At 40.7% G+C, this 23,910-nt stretch overlaps 1 protein-coding gene across 1 annotated transcript in view; it reads right to left on the bottom strand.

Annotated features, from left to right (window-relative positions):
• MCTP1 (multiple C2 domains, transmembrane 1) overlaps positions 1–23,910 on the bottom strand; it is a 283,789-nt gene that overhangs the window by 163,442 nt on the left and 96,437 nt on the right. Inside the window, exons 11-15 of the mRNA XM_015427721.1 lie at positions 12,132–12,227; positions 4,180–4,282; positions 3,740–3,841; positions 3,349–3,423; positions 971–1,090 (exon numbers count right to left, since the gene is read on the bottom strand). Of these exons, the coding sequence (XP_015283207.1) occupies positions 971–1,090; positions 3,349–3,423; positions 3,740–3,841; positions 4,180–4,282; positions 12,132–12,227 (496 nt within the window). The remainder of the gene's footprint in view (positions 1–970; positions 1,091–3,348; positions 3,424–3,739; positions 3,842–4,179; positions 4,283–12,131; positions 12,228–23,910) is intronic.

The following is a 23,910-nucleotide window of genomic DNA, read 5'->3' as shown; positions in this document are numbered from 1 at the left end:
GCCACTCCAGGAATCAAGAGACCACATGGAAGGAAACAATAACATGGTTGTGTCCCATTGTCTTTCCCAGGTAACACTGGCAGAGTAATTACATCACAGGCCCTGCACATGTGTGGGAAACAATCACACAGTAACAACAATGGCACCCTTATAACTTATATAAGCTTGTAGTAAATTTGACATCATTTCTTAATCTCCAAAACTTGCATTTTGTAAATTCCCATTTTGTCAGGACTTGTAGAATGCCACTGCCATATATCTAAGACTGTAAAATCAGGCATTGTTGATTTAAACAACCTGCTGACCTTCATGACCTATGGATTTATTTCTTAATGCTTCTCTCTAGAGCAGTAACACTTCCCAACAGTGGCTAGAAAGTTTGTCTAAAATGGAAACTAAATTCAATTACTATCACAATTTACAGCAAATGACAGAGGAATAGGGAAGAGAATGGGGGCAGATTAAGAAATAACAGAACCTGTGATGGCCTCATTTGTTCACAAAGAAACAGCAAGATAAATAGATAATACACTGAGAAAACGTTAGTCCCAGAAGATGCAGCAATTTTGGAGGGGCAGTATGTCATACCAAAAAGGTGATTTATTACAATTTTTATTGGACAATGAAGTTCATGGGGAAGAATTGGGTTGTATCAGGCTTCTGGGAGCCAAATGGATCATGGTGCTTTCACCTTGAACTTCATTGAATGATGATACATGCCAGTTCTAGGAAGAGCTGACAGGACTAATTCTACCAGTCTCTTACTGGTTATTCATTTCACTCTTGGATTAACTTTTCTTCCTTGCAAAGTTCTGGCAATGCACTTTTCTAATCTACTTTATTAAAATGTATTTGATAATTACTAAAAGACCTACATAATTAAGTTTTTCATGCTAAGACTATGCCAACATTGTATCTGCATCAACATATACTAGGTTAAAAATCCGGATTAGTGAATAAAATATCATACCAAAAAAGCAGCAAGGCTCCTTGGTGGTGAATCCCAGTCAAAGCAACTGTTTACATAGTAGGCAGCATTTATGAGGGCCATGACACAGCGCTTCATACGAATGAAGTTCCTTAGCAAAAGCTGAACAAAATAAGAGAATGTATTAGATTGATTTGTGCATTCTAGCTATGAAGAATGCCAATAACATAACTGAACATTAAAAAAAAATGTGCTATATAAAGTATATAGGATAAATATGTGAAATGGCTATCAGTAGGATTACCAGCCACCTCAAGTACAAGTTTCTATAGTAGCTCTGTGGTATAAAATGAAAATAATTATCATTATAAATTCTGAGCTTTGTGCAGGGCAAGTCAAAACCAAACTAACAATGTGAAATTGCAAATATCAGTGGGCTTAGACTGGAGTACCATTACATAGGATTGCATTATTAATGCATCAATCCAACTTTTAGAAATGGAAATTTTTATATTGGCCTCCTAGTCAATTTTGGAAATAGTTGTTAGTGAAAATTCATGAACAATTGGCTCTATCTACTTATGACATATCTACCTATGTAAAATTAACACATAAAATTAGTTCAAGAACAGAATTGTGGTATTAGTTGCTGTAGATTTTCTGGGTTGTGTGGCCATGGTCTTGGCATTGTCCACACAACCTGGAAAATCTACAGCAACTAATGAACTCCAGCCGTGAAAGCCTTCGACAACAAATTGTGGTATTCATTTCACTAATTCAAGGAATCTGATGTTTTAAGAGCAACTCCATTTAATGAGATTCTTATACAAAAAGATAGGATTTTAGAAAAATTGTCAGTTATCCACGCTCTAATCACATAGAGGTTAGACTAGTTTAATGTGTTCCATTTCGGCCTGCATTTGAAGTTTCAACTGCTATAAAAAGAAGTGGCAACATATGTTGCTGTAAAAAAATCTAAATAGCTGTTGATTTGCTTCCATCACAATTTAAAGTGCTGGTTATTAGATAGAAGGCCTTGACTAGCCTGGGACAAAAGAATCTGAAGGACTGCTAACTCCATATGAGCCCCCCCCCAAAAAAAAATCACCCTTGGCACTAGAGGTGGTGTGCTCTCATCTTTGGAGGTAAGTGGATAAATACCAGAGACACAGCTTTTTCTGTTGTGGTGCCCAGTTACAGAACTTCAGGCACCAGAAGAAATTGTTATTGTTTTCTCACACTTTTGGATTGGAAGTTAGCTCTGACTCATAAAAGAGATTCCTGTTTATTTTGTTACTACAGGCTGCAATGGCTACCCATATGAAATTCACATTTTGGCTGATGTGTGTGCGTTTTAATTTTGTTATTCTTTTTTATTTTGCCATCCCAGATTATTTTTAGGAAATGTTGCTGATATTATAAAGACTTTAAAAAGATCTTTGAAAATGATATTATTTTTAGAATATGTTCCAAATGGCTAGCTTTTCTTGAGGGAAGAGGGGTCATACTGGTCTCATGCCTTTTATTGAAACTTATATTTCATTTAAGAAATTGGTGTTTCTGGGAAGCCTCGTTGCTAGCAATGCTTATCAATTTGCAGTATAAACATTTTAGATATCTGTCCGGAAATAAGTCTAGTGACTTTTAAAAGGTGATACCTATACATTCAGAATTACATCCCCTCTTGCTTGTTGGCTATAAAAAGAGTGATTACTTATTTTATGATAGTTATGATGCTTACAAAGCTCTTTACTTAAAGGAAAGATATATTTAATGTGGTTAATTGTACTTAATATTAAATCAATATAGGAAGAGATCCTGAAAAATCAAGTGATTTAAAATTTAACTCTTCAGTGACCCCAAATTTCAAGCCTGGAAAGAAAAAAACATGATTAGTGGTAGGATTACTTTAAAAAAACTGAAAAAAGTATTCAGCAGGCTCATAGTGTTGGAATAGTTAACAGCTATAATATTTACCAGCAGTAAGCAGTAAATATACATGAGAAGAAGATCCCTGTCAATCAGTCTTGAACAGCTGAATTTTTTGGTTGCCTCGGATTAGATTCTAATAAGCATCAGAGTTCAAACTAGGAGAACAAAAGGCTGATACATTCCCTAATCTACAGGTCAAAGTTAGTCACAAAAATTACGCTAGACTTAGTTTACAGCCACCTGCACTACAAGTGGATACATGAGGGCAGACTGGCAACTTTAGCTTGGATTCTCATTTGCAGGAATACAACTGTGGCAGGAGGGAGTAAAGATTTAACTTTTGCCTCCTCTAAAATATGCACATCATTCTTCCCACAAAGGGCTTAAGTAAGATGTGCTCTCTGCTATCAAGGCTAGAAAGAAATGGTTAAAAGGTTACAAATGCTATCAGATCTTTTCAGAATAATTAGTCAGTTCCACCACTTTACCTGTTTAGAAATTCTGTTTTCTTCTTCAATGTACTTCTGTTCTTTGGGTGTTAATGTTCGCAAGCTAGCTTTCACCTGTGCATCAGAATAAGCATCAGTTTATAGACTGAATACTTTATCAATATACATACCATTTAGAACAATTATAACAGTTGAAAGTCATGAGGCCAAGACTGTAAGGTACAGAAACTCATGCTTGAGTATACATTAGCAGCAGATGCAGCAAAGTGCAAAAGTGTGAGGTCTCAGCCAGTGGCAGAAGAAGAATCTGCAGTATACATCAAGGTTTAGAGAAAATAAGGAATGACAGAAATTCTCTACAAATCAGAACAAAAGCTTTCATGAAACTGAAACGCTTTAGCAGTACAAAAAAGCCAAAGTTAAGACTTACAGCATTAAAAATCACATCTATTTCAAGATAGATGACCCCCTTTGTTGGCCCTGTCAGCTGCTTGTTTTTCAAGACGTAGGCTTTCTGTTCACCATTTTGAATCTGCGGGAAAAGGACATGACAGCCGTCTGTCTCGCAGTCTCCACTGAATACACTCCCTCAGTGACCTTTGACCCCCAGCTGCTGAAACTGACAGAGAACCCAAAACAACTGTGGCAATTCTGACAAGTACCTGTTCATTACCAGGACCAAGTCTGTCAGGAAAAATTAACTATCATGGGATTCAACATGGCCGTGAATTGAGTATGTTAAAATTTTTTAGTGTTCTTATTACAGACCTTGGCTGAGAAATGACAGACATAGGGCTGATTTTTTCCCTATGAGCATGAACAATGCAGAGCAGTGCATTAAGTAAATAAATATTCTAAAAAAAAACTCACAGACAGCAATGGAATAGCCACTTTGCCCAGGAAGTCAGCACTCCGATCTCTATCTTCATCATAAACTGTCACTTCAAGAACTGTGTGGATATCCTTAATATTGCTATGAAAGGGTGGGGCACAAAGAGATAGGTCAGTGACTTAACTGAATACTTACCAAAGACAAATGCATTACAAAGTTACCAAAAAAACTGCCGCATGTATTTTTAGACATATATCCAGAAAAGAGGAGGGAGGTATGTTGAAACAGCAGTGGCCAAGAATGTAAGAATTGATATGGGTATTTTATTAAGTATAATACTTAGAATGTTCACAGTAGTTTCAATATTCAAAGTACTTCTTATTTCATCTTTATCCTTATATTGCAGATGGTGGAAGTCAAGAGAGACTGGCTTGCCTACAGCTATCTAGGAGTATGCAAGTTGAATTCAGGAACACACATAAAGTGAACGCTTTCATTCTTTAAGGAAATATGGAGACAAAGTGTGTTCAAACAGTATTGCCACTGAGAAATTAACTACTGCCTTAATTCTCTACATTCTTTCCAATAAAGTCCCTCATAAGCTGAAGATGGAACATAAAAAAGGAAGGCTTATTAAAACAATATGCCTCCTTATGATGGGTTCAATTCTATGAAGAGCGGATGTATACAGAATGGATCACCCTCTTTCTGTACACTCTGAAGCACCTGTATCCCCATCAAAGCAGGTCCCAAGGATCAGGGGAACTGAGAAGCAGAACTAGATGCAGTGTCATGGAGGGGGGGGGGAAATCACACACAACCCCCTGCAAATGAAACACGATCTCGTGTGTGAAATTTCTGCTAATTTCTACTTTTTGTTGTAGCCCCCCATACTACATCCCACACTATTCCCAAGGACCCACCAGTTCTTAAGAGCAGCTTTTCAAGGGGGGAGGTGCAGGAAGAAGAGGGAAGGAATGCTTTCTGTGAACTCCTTCACAGTACATAGTATCCAGCACATTTTTTTCTATGTATAACTCTAATCAATTAAGAGAATAATAAAAAACAGAATTAAAAGGATGTGTTACCACTTGCAGCAATGCTACTCTCTAATCCACACCAACTCCTGAAATTTTCAGCACCTTCATCTTTGATTCTCTACTAACTATTCTTCCTTGCACTGCGGTCACCATTCTGCCTCCTTTTCCAATAATAAAAATATCCTCTGATCTCATTTCATCTCTCTGCTTCTATCATTCTCTTTCTCTACCAACACCCCCTTCAGTTCGTCTTTCTTTCCTCTTTTTACTTTAATACGAGTTGATTATTTGGAAAAGAAAATGAATTGCCCAGGAATAACAAATGATATGATTAAGAATACATAAACTAAAGACATTATAAGCCAAATTTAAAAATATGTAAGGAAGTTCGATGTTACAAGTACGTCTATTAGGGCATCCAGGGTATGTTCAACACTTCATTTGAGAATTGCCCTCTTGATGCAACTGCCGAAGTATGTTTAAACTAAGAAGAGTTTTTACTTTGACAAGAATGAACATTCTTCCCTTGACGGTTTTGGAGGGCAGATGTAATAGAGTATCACACACAGAGACCTTTATTGGCATTACAGCACAAATCCAAATAAAATACACTGGAATCTGTGGTCAGAAAGAACATCTCCTCCTAAAGGCCTGGTAGAGAAATTTTGCTACAGATTCAATGATTTCGCTCTTATTTGAGGCTAAAAGTATAAAGGTCTTACGATCCTCGGATTGACCCTCAAAAGGTAGCAGGGAAGGCTTTAAAAAAACAGCACGATCATCATAAAATTTACAGTGCAAAATAACATGAATGTTACCTTCAATCTCATTCATCCCACGTGGACACAACCAATCTATATATATGGAATTTTATTAAATCTCCCATATAACACCATAGATGGGAGAACATTAAAATGGGCTAACATAAACACCCTACGCAGATGAGGATCACACAAACAAGATAGGTATTCAGAAAGGGAAGGGCCAGATGAAAGCTCCCAACGCACTGGGGAACAACGACCAAAAGCCAGGCTTTTCAATTCTTGTATCTCAATATCAGTAAGTCTTTGCTTAAACAAGGCAAAAACCTACTTCTCTGAGAGCAAAACCTTGTCATTAAAGTTAAGTCCAATTACTGAAATTTTCTCCACATTATAGTTCAACCAATCAGATAGATGAGATTCAGAAAACATATGTATAATGAGGCTGTTAGGATCGCATATAAAATAGAGGTGTAGCCAAAATTTAATGTTTATAATCGAAGCCTTTGTAACTAGCCATCTCTGATTCAACTCCAAGCATACGGCCGCATAAGATACGCACGCTGGGAGCCCTAAGAATTTCCTCAGGAACTTAGCTTGAACATGTTCCATCAATGCGTTGAAGGCAGCAATCCAGACTGGGTCACCACATAACAATTTGGCACGGATTTTATAGTTAAATACTTTAAGGGCTGCAGGAATATACTAATTTCCTTTGGTAAAGAAGAAACAGGAAATTGCAAGAACTGTACTATTGATAGATTTTTCCATTTCCCTGGTGTGTATGGCCCAATTGGAGTTATAGTAAAAATGAATGCCGAGGTATTTGAAACTTTTGACATGTTCAATATTCTAATAGGACATGCAGATGCTTATATGATAAAATCAAAACCACTGAACATATGATTATGAAGTGTCCTATATTCAATGAGCTGAAGGCTACTTTAGTCACCCCTTTACTTAAAAAACAGAATTTGTTAAATGTGCGAGCCCAGGTATCATGGCTACTAACAGATACAAATGATCATGTCACCCTCTCAGTGGCAAAATTCATAGGCACAATAATCAAATATAAGAGAAATAATATTGAGTAAGATCTTTCAAATAATTTTGGATTCTAACTTTTGCTTAAGCCGATAGCTGTATGAGCAGTGATAGATGGATGGATGGATAGATGGATAGATATATGTGTTGATTACTTGTACCCTGATGACCTTATCCAACTACTTCATACCCCTGTGATCCCATATGCTTATGAGGTCTAGTTGCCATTTCCTCCATGGTTCTTGCATTTGTCCACTACATACTCAACCTTATCACTCTCCTCTGGCTTACCTTCGTACTGTAATTCAAACACAACATAATTTGTATAATTTCTAAAAAACCTTCCCTTGATGCATCTTCCTTCTCCAAACTAACACCCAATTGTTGTTACACCCTTCACTTCCAAATCCATGAAGTTTACTCCTGCCATTTCTGCCCTTCCTCAGTTCCTCTCTATTTCTTCATTACATATTCTTAATGCCACTGAAAATGTCATTACTTGAAATCACTTATCTCTCACTAACAAATCCAATGTTCTCTATTCTGTTCTCACCCTCCTTGACATCTCTCTTATATTTGAAACAGTCCTATTTCACTTCCTATAGGGCCTATGTTTGCAGACTGAGGAGCGGGAGGGAGGGAGGGGGAAGGGAAGAACAAACCGCAGACCATGTTGAATTGGAGGGAAAAATGCCACACGTTTTATTGAGTACAATTATAGGAGCATCAGTGTAGCACAGGACATAGATCCAGTATCAGGCAACCTGCATGTTGGCTGATGACCAACCATCCCCCAAGCCCACCTGCTGGGGGAGCAAACGCAGGACAGCAAGTCTAGTGGTCCCATATGGGCACATACCACTGTGTGGTTTCCTTGCCACCTGAGGGTCAGAGTCAGGAACCAGCCCCCACAATGGGGAGGCAGGTATACAGGCTCATCCTCCAAAACTGGATCTGGCCCAATGCCCAAACTGCCTGAGAAAAGCTGTGCTAGCATGCAACAGATACTCACATACTAAACCCTATACCAAATACACTGCAAAGCACAAAACCCAAGGGTAGGGGAGGCAGGGGAAGCAGGAGCTGACTGTGCAGCCAGCCTGAGCTGTGGTTCCCTGAATACTGGATGGCAGACCAGAATGAAAACTCTGTTTTTAAGGTCCACCCCTGGAAGCTCTGCCCCTCCCTCAGCAGGTATGACTAGCTGCTTGAGTCCCAGTTGAGTCTGGTTGCCTTAGCTTACTACGCTGAAGAGCCAAAAGGAAAATCCTTCACCTTCATTTGCTGCCCAGCCCCACAGCTGCAAAAACAGCCCCAGGTAAATCTGGGAGCTGTCACTTCTGTGAGTCTGTCTTCGGCTGGGTCTCTTCCAAACTGTCTAATCACTCATCCAATGTTTCCATAGGACAAAATCTCCTCTTTTGCTTTTCCTACTTCCACTAGAGTTCCCCAAAAGATCTGTTCTTGGCTGTTTTTTTCTCATTCCACAGTGTTCCATAGCTTTCAGTACAACTTATATGGTGATGACAACTAGCTTGGGTTCACAATTCTTGAACTTTATTCAGGATGATGGAAACCAAGGTGAACTGTAAAGAGCTACAGGAGGATTTCTCAGTTGGGTGAGTAGGCAACAACACAGCAAATGAAGTTCAATATAGATAAGCGTAAAGTGATGCACACTGGGGAAAAAATCCTACGTAAATGCTGATGGGGTCAAAACTGGCTGAGATCAAGATGGAAAAAGATCCCAGGGTTGTGGAGAATAGCTCAACGGAAATGTCAACTTATTGTGCAATTGTGGTGAGAAAGGCAAAATCCATGCTGGTGGTGATTATAAGAAATAGCACTGAAAACAAAACAGCCAATATTTAATGCCTTTATATAGATCTATGGTATAGTCTCATTTGGAATGCTGTGTGAGATTCTGGTCACTGTATCTCAAAAGGGATACTGCAGATTTGGAAAAAACACAAAAGAGGGGAACCAAGATGACTAAGGAATTGGAGAAAAGGCTAAAGAAACCGAGACTTTTTCATTTACCGATACTAAGAGGCAACACCAGGGAAAGGCCTTGACCTCTATGCTCTGTTGTGGTCTCCTAGAATAACTTGCAGGCCCATAGCTACAGTGGGGCATCTCGGGGCCTGCCCACCTGACTTACCGCCAAGCCCCCCCGACTTCCCATCCAACCCAGGCATTCCCTAGGGTGTGTGTGCAGGGGTGTGTGCTGGTGCCCCCTGACTTATTTAAAGGCCCCCGGAATTAAAATTCCTGGCTATGGGCCTGGTAACTTGTTACACGTTATGAACCAGAAGGCTGAACCAGATGGACCACTAGTCTGATCCAGCAGGGCTCTTATGTTTTTCCCTCCCTACCTCCAGCCCACAGCTCCAATTGTATAACCAACACTGCCACTTAGATGTGTAAACATTTCCTCAAACTCAGTATGTCTAAGACTGAACTACTCATCTTTCCTCTCCTGGTGCACCCACCATATCCACCCAGAACAAATATGACTGTCTTCTTTTTCTCTTTCTTCCTTCTTATGGCCATTCCTCTCCACCCCTTCACAATAAATACTGGCTCATACTATATTGCTATTTGTTTTAATCATAAAATCATAGAATGTTAGAGTTGGAAGGGACCTTGCAGGTCATCTAGCCCAACCCACTGCACTCTGCAGGAGCATAGCTGAAAGATAGCCCTACATCATACCCAAAAGATGGTCGTCCAGCCTTCGCTTGAAAACATCCAGCAAAGGAGCATCCACCACCTCCTAAGGCAGACTGTTCCACTGCTCAACGACTCTTACAGTTAGGAAGTTTTTCCTGATATTTAGCCGGTAACGACTCCCTTGTAATTTCTACCCATTAGATCTAGTCTTGCAATCCGGAGCAAGAGAGAATAGATCTGCTCCATCTTCTACATGACAGCCCTTCAAATACTTGAAAACTGCAATCATGTCCCCTCTAAGCCTTCTCTTTCCCAGGCTAAACATACCCAACTCTTTCAGCCTTTCCTCATAAGACTTGGATTCCAACCCTCTCACCATCCTGGTTGTCCTCTTCTGGACATGCTCAAGCTTGTCAACATCCTTCCTAAAATGTGGTGCCCAAAACTGGACACAGTACTCCAGGTGAGGCATGATCATAGCAGAAAAAAGTGGAACTACCACCTCCCATGATCTGGAAACAATGCTTCTGTTAATGCATCCTAAGACTGCATTAGCTTTCTTTGCAGTCACATTGCACTGCAGGCTCAAGTTTAGCTTGTGATCAACCAGAACACCTAGATCCTTTTCACATGTACTAGTGTCAAGCCAAGTCCCTCCCATTCTATATCCGTGCCTTTGATTTTTTGTACCTAAGTGTAAGGCTTTGCACTTATCTCTATTGAAATTCATTTTATTTGTCTCAGCCCACTCAGCCTATCTAGATCATTCTGAATCCTGACTCTGTCTTCTTCAGAATTAGCAATCCCACCCAGCGTGTCATCTGCAAATTTGATAAGCATCCTATGTCTTACTCCAGGTCATTTATAAAAACACTGAACAACACCAGGCCCAGGCCCGAGCCCTACGGCACTCCAGTCAAGACTTCCCTCCACGTAGACGCTGAGCCATTTACAAGCACTCGTTGGGTACGATTTTTCAACCAACCATGAATGCATCCAACGGTTGCACCATCCAGTCCACACTTAACCAGCTTATCCTCAAGGATATCATGAGAAACTTTGTCAAATGCTTTACTGAAATCTAGATACACTATATCCACAGCATTGCCAGAGTCAACCATGAATGTAAGCCACCCTGAGCTTGCTTTGTGGGGAGGGCAGGGTATAAGTTGAATAATAAATAAATATTGCATCTTGAGTGCTGCACCCTCTTCTAGTCAGCTCTAATATAGCATTCTGCCACCAAAACCACTCACCTTAAAAAAAAAAAAACTTCTGACCACATAACACCCATTCTAATCCTACTGTGGCCTCCTGTCTGAACCCAGATTGAGCACAAACTCCTTGTGTTCTGACCTCAAACCTTTCATGGCCTTGCCCCCTCTCTCTTAGCTGTCATATCCTGATGCATCCTTCACTGTACACAAGTCCTCTGTTCTTTGACCTGATGCTATCTATCCATCCATCCCTCCTCAAAACCCACCTTTTCCCATCCCCAAGCACATGCTTCCTAAATTAAACATATTCTTTCCTTGTTAATCACCACCATGACCACCCACACCACCCACCTTTTTAAAATCTCTCTCTAATGTCAAATATTTGAATGTAAGCTTCTTGGGGCACAGATGTGTCTTCTTCTTATCTGTGAAGAGTCATGCACGCTGACAGCACAGCAATAGCAGCAATTCTTAGCTTACTGTGACTGTGAGCCGCCCTGAGCCCGCTTCGCGGGGAGGGCGGGTTATAAATTGAACTTATAAATAAATAAATAAAATTAATATTTGCATACTAAGACTTAAAAGCAGATGTAATATTTCCTCAGGTAGTTATCAAAAAGTTGAGGTATTGGAAACAAAACTCCTGTACCCTAGCAGTGTCTTTTAATTGTATACTTTTTAATTAAAATGAAATTTAACTATGGGCATATGGGAGGGTTAGCAAAAAGCTATTGAGAAACCCTGCCCTGTCCTATTCTTCAACATGGTGCCTGACTAGCTTATGATGAAAGATGACTGGCACCATTTTGAGTCTAATAATAGTGGGTTCCCTTTCCTACAGGTAAATCTAAAAATCAGGTGCATCAGATCACATGATTGTACTTGTGTGTACTTGTCCCAGCCAATGCCTCAGTAGCAGCCTGAGAGGAAGCCAGGAATGTGTCTAGTTAGGGTTACCAGAAACATTTTTTTAAAGTCTTGGAAACTGGAATTAGGAAGAGTCAATAAATCCACTGCTCCAGTAGCTGTAAAACAGTGATCTAAACTACCCTCAAAGAACATTGCAATTTGGAACATGAGTCTTAAAAAGTTATGTATCTTCAACCATCAAAATATTTCACATTTTTTGTTACACTGAAATACGTTACTCTGCTTAAGAAACCAGAATACTTCACCTGTCTTTTTAATTTTGGATGGATTAACCAGGTCTATATTAAATTTTAAAAAACAACACACACATAAAATTTATACTTACAATGTGAAGATCTTATTCCATTCTGGGTTAAGGTTCTTGTATACAGTGTGTGTCAACAGTCTATCGTTGTTCAGCTCAACTACACAAAATGGGTCACTTTTACCTGGGAAGAAATCATTTAATTTCTTAGCATTCACAAATACTTAAATTATCTGTGTATTCAATAAACCCAAACAAATATTATTAAAATAATACTACAGTTTTTAGACATGAATTCTGAATTCTTGCAAAGTATGCAGCATTCTTATAATGTCAAAATGCAGGGCTGCTCCTACCCAACTGTTCATGCTCCTGCTGCCCTTCCCTTGAGCAGCAGGAGTAGTCTGGGGGGTGGGATGACAAAAATTGGCATATCACAATGCTCTACAGATTTCCCAAATGTCTATGGTAAAGACTATAGAAATGTGGGGGATTCCTAGAGCATAATGCAGTGCTGTGATATCACTTCCCTATCTAGTGATAAAATTATTTTGATTATGATTTTACAAATGAGACCATGAATGAACATGCTAATTTTAAAAATAGAATTCAATTTAATAACAAGCCTTCAAAATGCCATTTATCATACAGGAAAACAGAAAATATACTGGCATAGTACCACATAAATTTATCTTTTAAGATACTAATATCTCACAATTTGTCTTGTTATTACTATTGCCTTTATTCAAATTTGATGTGCAATCCTAAAAACAGCTACAAGGAACATCTCACTAAATTCAGTAGGAGTTATTTCTGGACAAACATGTGCAGGATTATGCTGCAAGATGAGAAATGATAGCCAAGTTTTCATATTATTCACAATAAAATGGTGGTGCTCTAAAGCCAAATACCAAATACATCTAATATAGATTGTGTGCTTTCTCTTTCTAAATGTACCCACCCCCTACAAAAACAATTTATGACTTAGAGAAGCAGTTCTCCAACTTCAGTAAACTGGGGACCCTCTTTTTTATTTAAAAATTTACATGGAAACTTAAGTCCTCTCTGGCAGTCACCAAGTGTCACAGTGTCTTTCTGATTGGTACAAAAATCCTTCTAGACACAGCAAAAAGCTTCTGTATTGTTTAATTTTTAAAAATTTGTTTATTTAAATGACATTAGTTAACAATGTTAAAAATACAACCCATGATAATAAAAACAGCATTAAACAACCATTGAGCTGCTGAAAAACATCCATAAAACAAGTCCTCAGGCTAGAGGCAAGAACTAAAGACAGCTAAAAAGATAAAACCTTTTGGTTAAAAACATAGTTAAAAAGAAAGGTTTTGGCCTGGCCCCTAAGAGAGAGTAATGTTAACTTCAAAAGCAATTAAATTTAAAAAATAAACAATCTTTTGCTTAATAACCTTTTGTTGGATCCAGCTAAATAGGGGTTTAAAAGGATCTTAGAAGAACTTTCAGAGCCACTCACACAAACAGGAGAAGACCAGTGTTGCTCAAAACCTGCTATTATTCAAAAGGCAAATGTGGTTGGCTATTATTGTCTGTGGACAACTGATATCTCATATGCAGGGGTCATTTCGTAGAAAAAGAGGTGCAGGAGCTCATTAGCATAACTCATTAGAATAACTTATTTGCATATGCCACACACCCTGGTATCACCAGAAGTGTGTCAGAAGGCAACACCCACTGCTCAGGCTCCACTGGACTGTTTTGAATTGCTAGCTATGGGGGGGGGACACACACAGATCCTTGTGCTCCTCATGGCCCGGGGCTGCTGGGAGCAGGGGGCAGGGCTTGTTGCATGTGCCTGTCCCCTGGGCTCTTTACTGCCCGAGCTCCACTCCTGCAGGAAATGACCCCTGCTCATATGATCTTGACGGTCTTTTTTTTTTTTTTGCTTCAGAAATACAGTGAAAACCAGTTCAGTTTTGTATCTGAAGTAACAACAGTGACTAACACTATAAGTAGGGCTATACATCATTGATGCAACTCAACCAATTAGCTCCTAAGGATAAAATACTGGATCCTGGCAACAAATCAGCATATTCTCTGAGATGATCCAGAAATTATGTGACTGTGGCTGGTGGTAGTTCTATGAGCACCCACCTTTTAAAACAGTGAACACTGATTCTGTTATCTTTCTTCTGAGGTGGAGAGTCCCTACGCTGTTCCTAGAGAACAGAGAGGGCTCTGTTGTCATGTTAGCCAAATGGACAAAAGAGGTGTTCATGCTCCTTACTTACAACAGTACACGCAGACCCTCTGGAATACACTTGCAAACCCCCAGGGGTCCCTGGACCCCAATATGAGGAACATCAATTACAGCTAATTCCAGTACTTCACAATAACTGTCACCCATATAAGCCAAGATAATTGTACTACATGAAGTATAAGACCATTGGTTATCGGGGGGGTGGGCAGCAAACTTGTGTTACTGATCCAATTCTGACTGTAAAGTAGTTGGGGGGAAACCAAGGTGTGTCTCATGGCAGTCTAGCAAATCTAGTACACTAGGCCATTGTATTTCAAAATATTTTCAATACTTTTTAAATTTAATGTCATATACTACATGAAGTGATAGATTCGGCAGATCAAAGGGGCCATATTAATGATATCAGTAAGGCATGTAATTTGTTTCTTACCTTATACAAATGACAATTAAATCAATATTTAGAAAAAGCTGTCCAGGAGACATGAATTCCAATCTGCAATATTGATTCAGACCATCACAGGTTAATGTGAATATTATTAACTTTAATGGAAAAGTATAATTGTTTTAAATATACTGATTATACAGTAGGTGTTTGCATTTTGCAAAAAGTTAAATATCACTTAGCCCTAACATCAAACAATGAATTAATTAACCATCTTCATAGACACTGCTGTGACTGTCAGAAGGATAGTCTCACATACCAAGTCCAACTGCAGAGAGCTTCTAAAAAGCATGTGAAAGGAGGTTCACAAAGGCGAGGAGGAAAATTCTACAATTCTGCGTGAAACCGTGTCTCATGAAAGGTTTGCTATAAAAAACAGCCTGCATGCAGTTATATTTCAGCCACAAATACGTTGCATGCATGATTCAGACCCTCAGCGCGAACATTTCGTTTTCTTGCCAATATCCATCAGCATTCAAGTAAAAACAATCAATAAGCTACTTTTGAAGGCTACTTTGCATAACACAGTTATTTTACAATTTTTATGTAATTTTCTATCATCACTGGCCTATGTACATAGCATGTGCTCCTACACCAAGTTCTCCAGAGAATATCCCCCCTGCCTTTCTTTTTAGGATATGCTCCCATATTTCCCTTGTCTATGCCACATTTTTTTCTTAGACTTCCAATTCCATAAAACTATCTTCTTTTAAATCAATGATTCGTGTCTAATTCTGACAACTTTCTCATTTTCAAGAGTTCACACATCCAAAATACAGTCTAGAATTTCTGTCAGTGCTGTCATTTCTAGATGTACCTTGAAAACCAAATTAATTCCTACACATACTTCATTCCAAAATTTTGAAACTGAACAGCTCTATATCACGTGTATTATATTTCCTTCTGGTTAGTGCTGCCCCAAAAGATATCATTTGACATACCTTTTTAAAAACAACTTTGACAGAGTCTACTATTAGGGACGTGCAAAAAAAGCCAGTATTTTGCAGGTTCGGTTATGTAGAACTAAAAAAAATTGGTAGTTCCCAATATTCCCAAATACCAATATTGATATGGTATTTGGATTCAGTGTTTTTCGGGAATCCCAAGGGCTTTTAGCTCCATTGTACCCTATGGGGACCATTACAGTCAATCAATCCATTGGTATCTGGTGGTCTGGGGGGCTGGTTTTTGAAGTAGAGGCACCAAATGTGCAGCATAGCACAATTCAGATTCCACTAAGCTTGCAGGATAGTATGCCAATAGCACCAGTCTATTGATTCACATCCTGCAAACAGTGATTTACTAATTACATTATGGAAGAAAAATAGTATTTAGAATCTAACAAGTTTCTCTTTCCCCCCCCGTCAAGTCAAAGCAGACTTGTGGAGACCCCATAGGGTTTTCAAGGCAAGAGACATTTCATACTAAAATCCCTGACATGAATATGACACACACATACACACACACAAAACTCTGTTTTGATGAGATGCAGAATATACAGACCAGCGATCTCCCAAAGTAATGCTTTAGGGCACCATAGTGTCTGCTGATGGGTTTCCTGGCATCCACTTGCTCCATGTGGAAAGGTATTCCATATTTGACTGGAATAGGTAAACAGATCCTATTTTTGGTAGTAGCTTTGTGACCACTATCCTCTTGAGTCTTTCAAACTGCCTACCTAAAAATTTTGCACAAACATCCCCCGGATGGCTTCTGTTTTTAGCATTTTTTATGCTTCTATTCTCCTTATACTAGTGGGATCCACTTCATTCTCAAGACTTCTATCATCACTTTTTATGCTGATGGCTCCCTAAGTCACTAGTTTCTACCCCTCACAATGTACCTGTCTTTTTAATTCACTATCACTGGGCTTGCTATAATTTTCTACAGGAAGCACTTCAGTCAGTTATAACTAAATAATTCCACTAACTCACAAGGTATTTTGTCAGTGATTAATCTATATTCTAATAACCAAGTCTGCCAAATCTGAAGATACTTAAACGCGGAGATTGGACCTATGAATGGACAAGACAGATCTTTCTACAAACGGGGGGGGGGCACAGATTTGCAGAAAAATATGAAATCTAAAAAATATAGTTTTTTAAAAAAAACCTGAAAATGATAAAAAGAGTGCCTGTAGCTTTAAGAAATGGATGCCCTCAGTGGCTATCGCTAGGCTTGGTTACAACAGGCTTGGTTTCTGTCAGTAAAAAGGAGGAACAGACAGGGCCCTTTCCATTGCTGTTTTGGCCTTTGAGGGAGGACTCATGAGTTACTATTCTAGCCACTGTGGTATAGGGGCTAAAGTAGGAATTCCCATTCTGCCCTGGCAACTGTCTGGGTTACACATTCTAAGCCTAATTTACCTCACAGGCAGGGCCTGATGGACCATTAAGAGCGCCTGAACACCTTACTGTGGCCAGTGGCCTTCCACCCACACCGGGCGGGCCAGTCCTCTGACAGAAGGGCTGATCCTGACCCACTCAAGCCCTGGGCAAGGTGGGAGAGGCAGCCCCTAGCTAGCCTGAGGTGAGGAAGGGGAGACAGAGCTTGGCCTGCTGGAGCCCCATGTCAGATATGAGTTGGGGGAGGTGGCATCACCTGGCACAGCATGCTTGAGGTGATTCAGACAAGGCAGAGGGTGGCATCCCATGTGATGCAAGGCAGAGGACATTGCCCAGCCAAGCCCTGCCCAAGGCAAGGGAAGGCATATGGAGTCACCTGGCCTGACCAAACCCTGTCTGAGGCAAGAGAAGGCAGAGGATGGCACCTGGCCAAGCCCCACTCATGGTGAGGCAGAGGGTGGTGCCCAGTTTCTCCCAGCTGAGCTCTGCTCCCAGCCAAAATAAGGACCTGGCCTACTTGTAGTATGAATGGGAATATAAGGAATACCTCAGGACCTGCCTGAGGTAAGGAAAACAGCAGCTGTCCAACTGGCTAAGCAGGTTGCCTCATCATGCCTCCTTCCATCCCTCCTTGGGACCAACATAGCATACAAGAACAAAATGCTTCTGAGGAAAGGGTAGGTATTCACAAAGTCTTCTCACAGCATGCAATCACATTTGGGGAATATCTGGGACACAGCTGAAGCTACAATGAAGCAAGTTATAACAAGTGTGCATGAGCTTGCTAATCATGTGGGTCAAATACTTTGAAGCAATAATTAGGGTACTAGGCTAAAAATTGTTTTAGAATGTTTATTAGAAAGAATTGTACCACATAGCAGCTGCCACCTCCCCCTGAAGTTTTCATCTGCCAGAAGTAACCACACAGAATTGCCTAGTATTGTCACAACACCTCTAGTAATGTAATTCTACAGTTTAGATGCATTCTATTAATAGTTATATGCACATGCAGAATTTTCTGTTTTATAATGGAAGTTCTTTTTAAAGTTTTGGAATTCAGATGTATAAGCTCAAGCCTATTGGACTACACAGTGGGTCTTTTTCCGTATCAAAACTACCACAGATCTTAGGGAAGGAAAATAAGTCTGACCTGAAAAGAACGGAGAATTATATTAGGCAAGCAAACAAGTTCAGGAAAAACCAAGATCTTGTAAGCAATTTTGTTGATCCCAGGGAAAGGGGTGGGAGGAGAAGAGGCATTAATATATTTGTTTCTGGACAAAAATCACAGATCATATTGTAAGTCTTTTCTGGCTGACCTACTTTTCTTCAACAACACTGCAACCAGGTCAGGAGGCAGATGTGGAATGGATGGTTTGGTTTACTTGTGTGAATAAATTAACCAATTTACTGCTCCATTTCAGGTAAGTTTAAAAAAAAACCATGTATTGGGCATCTAGGTAGTCCATAAATGATCAATGGATATACAGAAAGCATACCTTGCCATTCCAGCTTTAAACAAGTTTGCATCTTTGTTAACTGTCCACATTCAGATGTTTACCATTAGTTAACAATGATACAAGAGATAAAGTACTGATGGCTTTCAAAAATATTATGAAACATCTCAAGCATGTTCACATACTAAATTTGAAGGAATAAAGGGAATGCTTATTAAATTTGCAGATGATACTAAATTGGGAGGGGTTGCAAATACAGTAGAAGACAGAGGCAGGATACAGGGTGATCTTGATAGACTGGAAAACTGGGCTAAAACAAATAAAATGAATTTCAATGGGGATAAAGTTCTGCATTTAGGTATGAAAAATCAAATGCATAATTATAGGATGGGGGAGACTTGTCTTGGCAGTAGTGTGCGCGAAAAGATCTAGGGTCTTAGTAGACGATACACTAAATATGAATCAGCAGTGTGATGCAGTAGCTAAAAAGAAAAATGCCATTTTGGGCTGTATCAATAGAATTATAGTGCCCGGATCATGTGAAGGGATGATATCGCTTTAGTCTGCTCTGGTTAGACCTCACCTAGAATATTGTGTTCAGTTTGGGGCACCATAATTTAAGAAGAATACAGACAAACTGTAATGCGTCCAGAGGAGGGCAATGAAGATGGTGAGGGGTCTGGAAACTAAGTCCTATGAGGAAAGGTTGAAGGAGCTGGGTATATTTAGCCTGGACAGGAGAAGACTGAGAGGTAATATGATAACTACCTTCAAGTACTTGAAGGGATGTCATATAGAGGATGGTATGGAGTTGTTTTCTGTTTCCCCAGAACGTTGGACCAGAACAAATGGGTTGAAATTAAATCAAAAGAGTTTTCAGCTAAACATTAGGAAGAACTTCTGGACAATTGCAGTGGTTCCTCAGTGGAACAGGCTTTCTCAGGAGGTGGTGAGCTCTCCTTCTTTGGAGGTTTTCAAACAGAGGCTAGATGGCCATCTGACAGCAATGCGGTTTCTGTGAATATAGGCAGATCATGAGAGGGAGGGCACGGAGGGTTGCATCAGTACTGATCGCCACTTTGGGGTCAGGAAGCAATTTTTCTCCAGGCCAGTTTGGCCAGGGATCCTGGAGGGTTTTTGTCATCTTCTGGGCATGGAACAGTGGTCACTGGAAGTGTGGAGGGGGAGGTATTTGTGTATTTCCCACATTGTGCAGGGGGTTGGACTAGTTGACCATGGAGGTCCCTTCCAACTCTATGATTCTCTGATTCTAAATGGTTTTCAAGGCAGCAAAGTGAAACGAAGGCTGTTTGAGGGGAGAGCAAAATGATAATTCAGTGGTAGACAGGAAAAATTGCACTTTTAAAATCTTTAAGCTTCAGAGAAAAGAAAAGATTCAGGCACTCAGGCTTATGCTAGGTATAATGACTCATATGGAGGTTTGCCTTTGGTTGCAAAAGGTGCATTACCCAGAGACCTGTCTGAGTTTCTGCAAACCCAGAGCAGAACTTAATACTTGCTGAGTGTTCCTTCCTGCCCATTCTCTGGGTGCGGTCACACGGTTGTTTTGATCGGGTTTCACTGTTGTTCCCTCTCACATTTAAATTTGATGATCAGATGTGCCAATCTGCCTCCTGCCCTGAAGCGGGCTCACTCACACAATCTTCCTGGTTCTCTGCTGTACTTTCCAGGTATTTGCGCTTTGAATCCACGATTTCGCCGATCTGGACAGGCATCTCTCGCAATGATTGCGATCTTGGCCGCCTGACCGTTCTTTGCACTATGAGGTTTTTTTCCCCTCCAGGTTCCACCTTTGAGCGCATGAGCAATCCCGCGTTGAATAAATTCTATATTTAAATGTTCAAGCGCACATCCAGTGCAGAGCTCGTGGTTCTGCTTACCCCAGGAGTCCCTGATGCGGTGTTAGGAGGGAGGGAGCTTGCCCCTGGCACTGGGGAGCTCACCCAGTTTGCTAGAAGTGTCAGGCAACAGGAGGCGGCATGGAAAGTTGCTGGGGGAGGAAGCTGGCATGCGGGGAAGGAAGTGCTGGGCGGGCTTGCAGGTGAGCGGGCTGCAGACCCCACCCCAGGAATCCTCAATGTGGCATTAAGAGGGAGGGAGGGAGCCTGGAGCGCACCCAGCTTGCCAGCAGCGTCGGGCTGGCGGCGTGGAAAGTTGCTGGGAAGGGGAGGTGGGCGGGGAAGGAAGTGCCGGGTGGGTTGGCAGGTGAGTGGGCTGGGGAGCCCACCCCAGGAGTCCCCGATGCAGCGTTAGGAGGGAGGGAGGGAACCCGGAGCGCGCCCAGCTTGCCAGCAGTGTTGGGCTGGTGGCGTGGAAAGTTGCTGGGGAGGGGAGGCGGCCGGGAAAGGAAGTGCCGGGTGGGCTGGCAGGCAAGCAGGCTGTGGCCAGAGGGGCCGGCTGCATCTTGATGGTGCCCAGAGCCTCCTTGTGGAATGCTTGCAATTCGGGGATGGATGTGTGATCATCCCAACCCGAAACAAAATATTCCTGATTAAATTTATACCCGGAACAAATCGCAATTACCTTGCCGTGTGACCACAGCCCCGACCAATACCGTCGTGACCTGCTGCTAACCACATTTATTACCCAAGATGATTCTTGGATATCTTTCCTGCTCCCTCTCTAACCCAACTGACAGCAGAACACATAGCATCACCATGTCATTTTAGCTAGCCTTTCAACTTAAGTTATTAATACTAGTTTGTAGGTCTAAAATAGTTTAAGAAACTGTTAAGATTCCACAGAGGAGAGCAATAAAGGGGAATCAGATGTACAAGGCATTCATGCAAAAGTTAGAGTTGTCTAGGAATTTTATTTGTGCTCAAGATGACTGCACATTTCAAGTTGCACTTCCTCTGGCCTTCAACGTAATAGCTGAAGCATCAAGGATAATGGATCTAAGTACTGTAAGCCTTCAAACAAATTTAGAATCTTTAATCCATAGAAGTCCTGCACTCCGTACAATTAAAAATGAAACTGGGTAAAACTCAAGGAAATTTATTTCCAATATGGACAAAAAACATTAATCATAGTGTTCTAATTCATTTCATGCATCTCTCATTTGCCTTTTAGCTAATATTTATCATAATTCTGTGAGAAATTAGAAGTCTAAGATACTCTAGATAAATGGCTCAATTAATTGTACAGAGGTAGCCCTCTTTGAGCTGAACCAGAGCTGTGAGCTCTTTATTAAAAGCACTATTCTATAGTCCATAACCTTGTTCCTTGACTCCTCTCTAGTTTCCAATTTAAACAAGTCCCCGTGCGGCCTGTTCTAAAGGACTTTGTCTCACTGTCATTGTTAAGAGAGCTGAGGCATCCTGGAAGTGTGAAATCAGACCTCATGAGCTGAACGGTTCCCCAGGGAACGCTGGACTGCGCAGAAGGTCAAAGTCATGGGCTGGACCATCTGAAAGCACCCTGATCGCCCGTCTGTGACGCAGCAAGGAGAGGAAAGTGTGTGTGTGTGTGTGTGTGTATGTGTGAGAGAGAGAGAGAGAGAAAGAGAGAGAATGGACTATAATTGAACACATCTTAATTAAAACCCGCAGACAGCAAAAATAAACTGTTTTCTAGTCAGCCTGTCAAATGCAACAGAGTTAGCTCTGCTAATGAGTCTTGGTTGGTATTATTAAGAAATAAGAAAGGTTCACTTTGCAATAGATAAAAAACTAAACATATTTAATGTCTTAAATAATATGCCAATATATTATTTGCAAAAACATCATGCAGTTACCTAATAAAATGGTAAATATCACCTTATTAAATACTGATTTTGCACTGCTAGATTTTTTAACTTCAAAATCATAAGTACAATAGCAGAATGTTTCATATATGCTATATTTCTTCATCGCAATCTATCTTTCAAGAGCTGAGATGCAGCACGAAAAGGTATTTATTAAACCTTCTTAAATAGTGAAACCGTACGTAAGTGCTTCTTTCCTCTACTATCACAACTGATGGCATCTATTTAAATGGGTATACCTACCTGCATTGTGTTCTACCAGTTTTTATTTAGGTGGTGGCCTCCATTCAGAAGCTGTGCTTTTTTCTTGAGGAATAATAGACCATTCTTGAGGGGGGGGGGGAAGCTAAAGTAATTTTTTTTTTGCTAACCACATGGCAAATTGTAGGTAGTCACGTTGGTCCATTAGGAAAAAATCTAAAAGCAGCAAGAACGTAAAATCTTTATTCCTACCAACTAAGACATCTCAAAACAGTGAACAAGACCTCTAGAGTCTCAAAAGCTATATCACTCATTTGAGAGGTTTTAGTTCAGGGATCCCGAACATGGAGCCCACTGATACCTTTCCTTGTGCCCGGCAAGAGTTTTTAGAAAGTGGGTGGGGTTAGATGGGACTTTTGTCCATCAGGTGTTCTGAATGGCTGTACAGCACTTTAAAAACATTGCTTTGGAAGCAGCTGCCACCACTTCACTGTGTAGCTGAAGACAAGCTGTGCAAATGAAGGAAAATGTTTTAAAACAGTATGTTCTTTTCAAAAGGCATTCTGCTAAACAGAGTTTTTGCCTAAAATGTTGAAGAGCTACTATCAGAGTTACTTATAACCTCCCACCCTGAAATTTTGTGGCTGGCTCCATCTCCTGCAGCAGCCATTTTGTGGATGTGTCCATCACCCTGCATCAGCATTACAAACATGCTGTCAGGCTCAAAAAATCAGGGACCCCTGCTTTAGATGGATAAAAGGTATTTTGTTGTTGTTGTTGTTGTTCAGTCGCACTGTCGAGTCCGACTCTTCGCGACCCCATGGACCAGATCACGCCAGGACTTCCGGTCTTCCGCCGTCCTCTGAAGTTTGCTCAACTTCATGTTCATTGCATCGATGACACTGTCTAACCATCTCATCCTTTGCCGTCCCCGTCTTCTTTGACCTTCAATCTTTCCCAGCATCAGGGTCTTCTCCAGTGAGTGCTCCCTTCTCATTTGGTGGCCAAAGTATTTGAGCTTCAGTTTCATTATCTGGCCTTCCAGGGAACAGTCAGGGTTGATTTCTTTGAGGATTGACTGATTTGTTCTTCTTGCAGTCCAAGGGACTCTCAAGAGTCTTCTCCAGCACCATAGTTCAAAAGAATCTATTCTTCGGCGCTCGGCCTTCCTTATAGTCCAGCTCTCGCAGCCATACATGACTACTGGGAATACCATTGCTTTGACCATGCGGACTTTTGTTGGCAGGGTGATGTCTCTACTTTTTATCATGCTGTTTAGGTTCGCCATCGCTTTCCTCCCAAGGAGCAGGCGTCTTTTAATTTCATGGCTGCAGTCACAGTCTGCGGTGATCTGGGATCCCAGGAACGTGAAGTCTGTCACTACTTCCACGACTTCCCCTTCTATTTGCCAAG

The sequence above is a fragment of the Gekko japonicus genome, unplaced genomic scaffold, assembly GCF_001447785.1.
Source record: "Gekko japonicus isolate JY-2015 unplaced genomic scaffold, Gekko_japonicus_V1.1 scaffold363, whole genome shotgun sequence".
In the NCBI taxonomy this organism is placed as follows: domain Eukaryota; kingdom Metazoa; phylum Chordata; class Lepidosauria; order Squamata; family Gekkonidae; genus Gekko; species Gekko japonicus.
The sequence above is the reverse complement of the archived record's forward strand: the minus strand, read 5'-3'. Positions and strand labels throughout refer to the sequence as shown.